Raw genomic sequence first — 10,244 nt, 5'->3', positions numbered from 1 at the left:
TAAAATGACAAAAAATAAAAAAAAGGAAAACTTAAAATAAAAGAAATACAAAGTCTAAATTAAAAATGAGTATAAAAGATAGAAGGAAGAAACCAATTAGTCTTAAAAAAGAAAAATTATTTTCTGATCATACAAGTCAACAAACAAGAAGTTCTTTAGCAAAAACGACATCATATCAAAGTGATAGAGAATCATTACCTACACCTTCAATGAATCCAAATCCAAATCAAACGTTATTATTTTATGTTTGTTCATTTTTTTTTGGTAAGTTTTAGGTTAAAAAAATTAATAAAAACAGCAATATGACAGTGATGGGTTTGGAGAATTAACAATTCAAGAAATAAGAGAATTTCTCCAAAACGAAAAAGGCATGTATTTAACAGATGAACACATTCAAAGTATTATGTCAAACGTTCTTATGCAAACAGATAGAATTAAAATTAATGACTTTATGAAATTTTGTAAGTACATTGAAACAGACCAAGAGTATTTAGTAAATAAGTCATCATTAGATAATAGTCCTGTTTATCGACATGAAGACTCACTTTTTCAACAAAGAGATCAAGATAAACCAAAATATTTACAAAATGTTTGTGTTATATTGTAAAAACAAGATAGTATATAAAGAGAGAAATTAAAAACATAGTACAATGATAGAAGTTTTATTCATGATAGTCAAACAGAACAAGATATTATTAGTGAGAGTGTTAATTTAACAAATAAAGAAAATGAACTTAATGTAAAAGATATTAATATTATTCATAATGAAAAACCACATATGTCAAAAGTAGCAATAGAAGAAGTAATGAAAGGGATTGATATGAAAAGTTTACCAGCATTACAACAAAGTGTATTAAATATGATTTTTAATAAAACAACTGAAGTTCAAAAAAGAAAAATACCATTTGAAAAAGTCATTATGGAAAATTCAGAAGATCCATTAAGACCATATGGAAAAGATTTAACTACAGAAGATTCAGCAAACATATCAATTTTAATTGATGATAATATTCAACAATTAAATCCAAGACAAACATATAAAAATTTATTTGATCATTATGATGAAATGTATAGACCAATAGATGAAAAAGAAACGTTATGTGGAAGAAGAGAAGTATTATTAATGAATCCAAATGAAACAACAAGTGATGTATGGATAATAGATATTCCACAAATTGAGACGAATGATTGTCCTAATGAAGATTTATTTGGAGTATTTTGTATATATGATATTACTATGGATAAAAAATTAACAGAAAATTATTATCTTGATTTTTCAATGGAAAAAAGAAATAATAATAAAGATATAAATAACAAAACAACATTTTGTATTAATTGGCGAGTTGATTATTTTAAGAAAACAGAACATAAAATTAAAGGAGTTCTTTTAATATATAAATATGCCGAACTTGATCCAAATGCAAGTAAAGAAGGATATTTAAAAGAAGAAAAGAAAAAGAAAACCCCAATTATTAAAAATCAAAGTAAAAGAAGTAATTATAAACAATTTTTAGGAATTGGAGTAACAGATTTAGGAGAAATATTAATTGGAAATAATTCAACATTTCAATCAAAAGAATTACCAATTTATAGAGAAGATATTGAAAGAAAACAAGAATTTGATACATTTTTAAAAAGTGATAATAATAAAAGTAAACAATTAAATATTACATGGAGATATTCAATGAAAAAAATACTTACAAAAGAAGCACGATATGAAAATAAAAATCATGGTATAATACAAAAAGATTATCTTATTAAAGATGCATCAGGATATATTCTTCAAAATAGTAATCCAGAAGGAAAAGGAATTAGAATGCTTGAAGATTTTACATCTATTGAAAATTATAAAAATTTCTTTATGGATTTTACAAATAATGTTTATGTTACAACAAAAGAATTAAATATTACATCAATTTCACAAAAAGATAAAAAGAAAACGAAATTTGTAATAACATGTTATTTTAGATGTACAGATAAAGACTTAAAAGATCCAAGTAATATATTAAATGCATTTTATTCAAGAAAAAAAGATGATAAATCATTTGTAACATCATTTTGTACAACTGTAAGTATTGGGAATAAAATAGATTTTTATTTAGATGAATTTAAAGTAAAATTACCATTAAATCTTAATGATCAATATCATTTTTTCTTTTTAATTCAAGATGTTACATTTCCAGAAGAACAAAAGAAAGAAACAACATTACAATATTTTGCATATAGACCATTATTTGAACAAGGAAAATTAATTGTTAATGGAGAATATAAATTACCAGTATATACATATGATGGAACTACAGGTTATATGACATCTACTGATAAAGTAAGAGATGGAGTAGGAGATAAAATGTCATATCTTGTAGTTGATATTAATATTCATAGTACTATATTTGCAGGAAGTACATCTCTTTATGAATTATTAGATAAAGTATGTTCATTCAATTTAATTGAAGATGTTGAAGAAGTATTAAGTAAAGTACATAATATTCCAGTTATTCAATTAATGCATTTTTTCCCAGTTATTATGAGTAATTTATTTGGAATGTTTAATAATCATAGAATTAAACCAGTTATTGAAAGAAAATCAGAAGAAAAAAAAGATAAAACAGAAGAAACAGAATCAACAACTACAAGTCCACAAAAAGGATCAATAGTTCAAACACCTCGTGGAAAATTTTCAAATGGTAAAAAATTAGAACATGATGTTATTTTAACGTATATTCTTAAAGTTCTTGCAGCATTATTAAAAGAAGAAAAAGCACCACATAATTCATATAGACAAAGAAATCATATATTAACATCATACATTGATTATTATTTTACTAATCCTATTGATGACAATGATACAGAAGGAATAACAGAACAAGTACCAGTTTTTATGAAACTTACAAATTGTTTATTATGGTATTTTGAAAAGATATTATATCAAAAAGATACTACAGATCAAAGACTTGTTGTTGTAGATGTTGCAGTAGAATATTGTTGGTTTTTCTTCGATGTTATTATTAAATCATTAACATTATATCTTGAAGAATTAGGTATTTTTGATTCAAGTAATAGACTTGAAAAAATTAGACAATTAGGAGAAAATCCTATTTTCCAACAATTTAATTCTGATGTTATTGAATTAGGAACTACATTAGCTCAAACTATTAGACTTAGACTTTGTTTATCTAAACAAGAAACAAATGGATTATTTTATTTAAATGCAGATTTTGGATTATTTATAAATGATTTAATAAGAATTTATTCACATACTATTGGGTTTGAAGCAATGGATAGTTATATAAATGCATTATCAAGATGTTATGATTCACAAACAACAACATTGTTTGAACCTGTAGGAGATCCAATGAATGCAAATCATATAGAAGTAGAAACAGTTATTCCAAGTCCAGAAAAAAGAAGTAAATGTTGGTTAGCTACACAAATACTTAGAGTTGATTTTATAAGTGTGTTAAATTCATATGAATATTTTTATGAAGTTAATATTCCATTACTTGTTAAACCGAATTTATTTGAGAGTGTTGGTGAATTAAGATCATTACTTAATGAAAGACATTATTTTGCAAATAGTATAGAAACATCATTTATTAAATTATTATCAAGAAGTAATGAAATTTCAAAATATGCATTAGTAATTCTTTTAAAGAGAATTATTCTTTGTGATTTAGATGTTAGATTTGAAAATAAAAAAGAAAGAATAGCAGAATATTTCATGCCATTTGTATTTGATTTTATAGATAATTTTGAACGAATAACAGAAATTTGGTCAACAAAGAATTTAAAAACATTTGAAACACAAGATCTTTATCTTTGTTTAATTTGGATATTAAAGAATGTAAATCGAGAAGTTTTAAAAAGATATATTTCATTAGAAGTAGTTTCAAAAATAATGAATTTTATTGAATTACTTGTTTCAGCAAAAGAAATTCTTAGTTTTATGCCAGGAGAAATATGTAAAAATGATAATGATAAAAAGAAATATAGAAATATACATGGAATGTATTTAGGAATAAGAAAACAATTAGTTAATGAATATATACAAAATTTCCAAGTAGCAGAAAGTGAAAAATTAAGACTAAATTCAATGTTTGAAGAAAATTCAAAAGAAGAAAGAAGTATTGTTAAACAAAGACCAAAAGCAAATGAAAAGAATACACAAGATTTATTATTATTTGGACCATCACCAGGATTAGGAAGTGCAGAAGCATATACTAAAAGAAATAAAAAACTAGGAAAAATATTTGGAAATGATGTACAAGAAGCACCAATTGAAAGAGATGAAACAAGAGATCATATTATTTATGATGACATGTTATTAGTTATTCTTGATGTTGTTGATTGTTTATTTGAAGAATTAATTGAAAGAAAAGATGTAGATGAAATGAATAAAATTAATAGGTTTATAAGTGATAAAATGTTTGTTCAACCACCACCTGCACAATATATTAAACGATTTTTCCAATTTATAAGAAAATTAGTTAGAACATATGGTGATTATTTATTTAAAGAGAATTTAGATTTTTCATATAAATTATTAAGAGGAATTATTAATTATTGTAATTATCCTGATCCAGATATTAGAACAAATGCAACATCAGTATTTTATTTATTTGTTAGAACAAATTATGAAATTTTAGGAAGTACCCAATGTATGAGAATTCATACAGTTGCAGCACTAGCAACTATTGGAACAAAGGAAGGGGAAGATAATTCATTAATTGAAAGAGCATTAAATACATTAGAACAATGGGCACGAGATGATTTTTCACAAGAAAAATTCCATGGACAAAAAGAAGAAAGTATGAAACAAAAAGAATCAGTTGATGTTATTGATATTAATGCATTTGAAAATTATAGAAATAAAGTAGTTCAAAGAAGATTAAAACTTCTTGAAATGATTGATGAAGACCAAAATGGAGGAGATAGAAAATGGAGAACAAAAGAACGAGTTGTTAGACAATTAATAAATTTATGGAAAGAAGATCCTGTTAATGAAGTTAATGAATCAGCACAAACATTATTAAATAAATATGAAAAAAATGTTAAAGTAGAAATTACTATTTCAGGATTAAAATTAAAAACAAATAATTATCTTAGAGGAGTTTTAGAAACAATAAGAGATTGTGTTGCATTTACTGGAGAACATCAAATGAAACAAGAAGAATATAAACAAAAAGCTAAAGAATTATGTAACGAATTAGATGAACAACAAAAACAATTTGAAGAATATATTAAAGAATTAAAAGAAGTTGGATCAAGTATTTCTGTAAGTGGAGATACATTAAAAGAAATTATTGATAAAACAAAAGAATTAGTAGAAGCAAGAATTAATATTGAACAAGAACAAATTAAAGTTGAAAAAGAACATGAGAATAAAATGAAAGAATTTGAAAATGAATTAAGAAAATCATCAGAAAGTTTAAGTAAATTATATAATGATGCATGTGATAATTTAGCAACAAAAGATGATAATGTAATGGTATTACTTTCATCACAACAAAAACTTCAACAAACAATTGGAAAATTAAATGCTATAACTGAAATGGCAAAAAGAAGTCATAGTGAATTTTTAAAGAAAGAAAATGAAGTTATGTCTATTTCATCATGGAATGTAGTATTTAAGAGTTGGAATAATATATTACCAATGGGAATAGGAGTATTAAAAAGTGCAACAGAATTACAAGATATTATTAATAGATTTGAAAAACAAGTATTAGATGAAAATGAACAAATGGATGTAGAATTATCAGCAAGTGAAGAAATAGTTAAAGTTTATGCATGGGAAGTTGCAATAAGTGATGTTACAGAATTTGTAGTAGGTACACATCAAATAGAAGATATTATTAGTATGGCAGGAAAATTAAATCAACGATTTAGAAGTATTAATTCTAGTTATGGAATAATCCAAGAATATTATGGAGATAATTATAAAAAAGAAAAATCATTTAGAATGTTTATTGAACTTGGAAAGAAAATATTACCACCACCTCAATTAAGAACAAAATTATTAGGACAAATGAGATTATTAAATAAAGAAAGTCAAAAAGAAAAAGAGTATGAAGATAAAAGAAAAGAATATGCACTTTGTTTTAATGTTACAGTTCAATTACTTCAATTCCAAAATGATGAACCAACAACACAATTAATTGAAATATCACAAGTTATTAAAAATATAGAAAATGAAAAAATCCCATCATATAATAAATATGTAAATCAAGAAGATATTCAAAAAATTCAAGAATATTGTGAAAAACATCCTAAATTTATTATATTATTACCATCTAAAAATGAAGCAGCACAAGAAATTCAACAAAGTGGAATGAAAGATGATGAACAAAATAATAAAAAATTTGGAGAAGAATTAAAATTATTAAGAGATCATGTTCAATCATTTTTAAGAGATTTATCCGATTTAGAAATACTTAAAAAGAGTAGTGAAAAAGCTATTGATTTAATTACTGAAAGAAAATTAGAAATTGCACAAAAATATATTGATTGTCCACAAATTCATATTCCATGGTTTAAAATGATTGCAAATGAACATGAAAAAAGAGGAAATTATGTTGAAGCAGGAATTGCTATTGTTCATATTATTCATTTTATTTATTGTACAATTAAAGATGATATTCATCCATTAAATGTAGAATATTTAAGAGAAATTACTAATGATTTCTTAGATTATAAACAACCATCATTCCAAAGTAGTTCAACAACATTAAATACTGATACATTAGTAGAAGAAGTCAAACATGGAGTACAATTATTTAAAACAGCACATGTTTATTCATTTGCTATTGCATTATATAACTTTATTATTCCATATTTTATTTCTAATAAAAATTATGCAGAATTAGCACTTGCACATGAAGAAGTTAATACTCTTTATAATGGAATTACAGAACCATTTATTTGGTATTATTATTGTGTAGGATTTTATGGAGAAAAAGCATTTGAAAAAGATCATAAAAAACAATATATTTATAGAAGTTCTTTAAGATTAAAAGAATTTGGAAATGAAATTAAAGAAATGCGTAAAAAAGATCTTAATGGAATTGGTATTTCACCAGATTGGAAAACAAATATTGAAGGAATTGATATTGATAAATGTACAACTCCTTTTTATACAGTTGTTAATGTTTATCCATTTAAAGATGGAAGAAAACAAAATAATTTCAATGTAAATTTCACAGGAGTAGGAGTTTTTGTAAGTGAACAAACATGTAAAACAGATAAAAAACATCCTGGATTAGAAGATACACAAAAAGTTAGAACAATTTATAAAACAAAACATAATATTCCTTCAGTTCTTGAAAGAGAAGAAGTTCAAAATGTTATTCAAAAAGTAATGTCTCCAATTGAATGTTGTATTGATGATGTAGATAATAAATTAGAAGATTTATCTACATCAATTGAAGATTTTAAAAATAAAGATACTAATATTATGTCATTACAACCAAAACTTAAAGGTATTCTTGTTGCTGAAGTAAATGGTGGAATAGGTGCTATTTGTGATACTTTTCTTAAACAACCTAATATTCAAAAGTATGATGTTGATTATGTCTTAAATTTATATTCATTACTTCAACGTACACTTTTTACTTGTAAAAGAGGATTAACAATTCATAAATCTAATATGAAACAAGAACATGCAGGTATTCAAAGTGTATTTGATAGAGGTTATTTAAGTACTTCTAAAATTATTAGAGATGTGAAAGCTGATGTTTTAGAATATGCAAGATCAAAAGGAGTTAATGAAAATGATCTTGTTCAATTTAATTGATTTTCTTTTCTTTTATATTACTATTTCACTAAACGATACTTATTTTTTTTTTTTTAATTAAAAAAAAACTTAAAAAAGGATAATGAATTCTCCTCAACAAACTGTAGGTGGAGCTTTACGTGGAATTGCATCATCTGTTCTTTTTCAATTATTACAAAGATCAATAACATTTATTTCTAATGTAATAGTTATTAGATCTGTTGGTGAAGAAGTAACAGGATTTTTTCATGTTCATCTTCAATTATTAATGAACATAGTTTATTTTCTTTCAAGAGAATTTTCCAGAAGAACAATTATGAGAAAATATACAGATAATTTATCAAAAGGAATATCCTTCAGTTTAATTACTATTATTGTTGGATTAATTATTAATATAATTGCACTTCCTATTCTTTATTATCAAGCACCTGAAATGAAATATGCATTACTTTCTTATTGTATACATTCAATAGGATTATTTTTAGAACTTATTCAAGAACCATATCTAGTTTATATGCTTTTAACACAAAAACATATATTTAGAATTTATTGTGAATTACCAAGTATTTTTATTAGAATGATATTACAAGCAATATTAATTTCATTATATCCAAAATATGCATTAATTATTCAACCAACATTATTTGCATTATCTTCATTAACAATTTTTATTTCTTATCATCATTCAATTAAACTTCCTCAAATTGATATTCAAATGATTTCATTTAAATCATTAAAATCACATTCAGATAATTTATGGCTCTTTGGAAGACAAACTCTTCAAAAGTTTTTACTTCAAGAAGGTGAAAAAGCAGTTCTTATTGTAACAACAACATTAACAATTCAAGGAATATTTAGTGTTATTTCAAATATTTCATCATTAGTTGTTAGATTCTTATTTTTACCAATAGAAGATGTTAGTTATTCTTTATTTTCTAAAATTCGTCAAAATAAAGATGAATTACTTAATGCATTTTGTTCAATTTTAAAAATAATTCTTCATTTATCATTACTTATTCTTGTTTTTGGTCCTCCTTATTCAAAAGCTCTTCTTGACTTTTTATATAAAAATGAAGAATTTACAAATAATTCTTATTTACTTATCATTGCATTTATTACTATAAGTACTATTGCTATTAATGGAATATCAGAATCATTTTTCCATGCAACAGCAACAGATGAACAATTAAATACATCAAATAATTTGATGTTTCTTTTTTCTATTATCTATGTTTCTTTATGTATTGTATTATCTAAATTATTTGGTCCTTCAGGTTTATTTATTTCTAATATAATTTCTATGATATTACGTGCATTTTATTCTCATTATAATATTTATCAATTATATGGTCATTTACCTTGGAAAAAATGTACTCCAACTAAACTTACTTTAGTATCTTTATTTGTAGTTTTTGGAATTAATACTTATGTTTCATATATCTTTTCAACTCAATCATTTCTTTGTTTGATTCTAGGTGTATGTTTAGGATTTATTGAATTATTAGTTATTTGGCTTTGTGACAAACCATTCATAACATCACTTAAAATGTTTTGGAATGAAAGAAAATCATCTTCTCCTTATGATAATTGATCTTTTTATAAAAGAACTTTTAAATATTTATAATTTGATGTTTACTTTATTCATCACTTATTTTATAAATATTTTGATGATTGTTATGCCTATTCTTCCTTATACTCAATTTTTCATATCTCACAATAACCAACAACAATTTAAATCATTTAGTATTGGAACTTGTTATATTTTATTAATAAGTAATGTTCTCAGAATTGGTTTTTATATTGGAGAACCTTTTGAAATCTCTTTATTGATTCAAAGTATCTTTATTATTATTACAATGTTAATTTTAATATTTTTATCATCTAAACTACTTCATAACTTGATATACTCAAAAGTTATAACTACATTTATTCTATTTACATCCATCGTTATCTTTGTTTCTTTTGTCACTAGAAAAATTAATCTTATTGTTCAATGTATTGGTGGTTTATCAACTATAATTGAAATTCTTCTTGGCTTTCCTCAAATACTTAAAAATTATAAAACAAAGAATGCAGAAGGATTACCACTTTCTACTATTGGTGGTTGGATTATAGGTGATTTCTTCAAAACAGTTTATTTTATTGAACTTAATGTTCCATTACAATTTGTATGTTGTGGTGTCTTTCAATTAATTTGCGATGGTATTCTTGTTTCTCAAATATTAGTGTATTCTCCTTTTATTTTTGAAAAACAATGTTTTACACCTTTAAAACAATTGTTCAGTTTGTTTTTATCTCAATTTTTTATGTTATGGAATTAATTGTTAATGAATTTTAGAAAAAGGATTAATAACAACGAATGATGAACAAGAAGAAGACTATAATGGATTGTTAATTAATGATAATTGATATTTACAAAAATAATTAAATTAATTAAAGTATAATCATTACTATTAATCCTATACTAATCAATAAT

The 10,244-nt window shown here is 23.8% G+C and overlaps 3 protein-coding genes across 3 annotated transcripts; all 3 read left to right on the top strand.

Annotated features, from left to right (window-relative positions):
• Positions 1–65: 65 nt before the first annotated feature.
• Positions 66–7,789, top strand: ENU1_040430 (dedicator of cytokinesis protein; the record flags this gene model as incomplete). Its single annotated transcript, XM_008857535.1, has 3 exons — positions 66–245; positions 299–589; positions 647–7,789. The coding sequence occupies 3 exons, from the start codon at positions 66–68 to the stop codon at positions 7,787–7,789; spliced, it is 7,614 nt and encodes a 2,537-aa protein (XP_008855757.1).
• Positions 7,790–7,871: 82 nt separating this feature from the next.
• ENU1_040420 (0ligosaccharide translocation protein RFT1, putative) lies at positions 7,872–9,359 on the top strand (the record flags this gene model as incomplete). The annotated part of the gene is made up of 1 exon (XM_008857534.1): positions 7,872–9,359. One exon carries the CDS (start codon positions 7,872–7,874, stop codon positions 9,357–9,359), a length of 1,488 nt encoding a protein of 495 aa, XP_008855756.1.
• A 76-nt stretch (positions 9,360–9,435) lies between these two features.
• ENU1_040410 (PQ loop repeat protein) lies at positions 9,436–10,177 on the top strand (the record flags this gene model as incomplete). The annotated part of the gene is made up of 2 exons (XM_008857533.1): positions 9,436–10,051; positions 10,107–10,177. The coding sequence occupies 2 exons, from the start codon at positions 9,436–9,438 to the stop codon at positions 10,175–10,177; spliced, it is 687 nt and encodes a 228-aa protein (XP_008855755.1).
• Positions 10,178–10,244: the final 67 nt, after the last annotated feature.

Source organism: Entamoeba nuttalli (assembly GCF_000257125.1).
Source record: "Entamoeba nuttalli P19 unplaced genomic scaffold asmbl_2754, whole genome shotgun sequence".
Taxonomy (NCBI): Eukaryota; Evosea; order Mastigamoebida; family Endamoebidae; genus Entamoeba; species Entamoeba nuttalli.
Note: the sequence above shows the minus strand (reverse complement) of the source record. Positions and strands in the feature narration are given on the sequence as shown.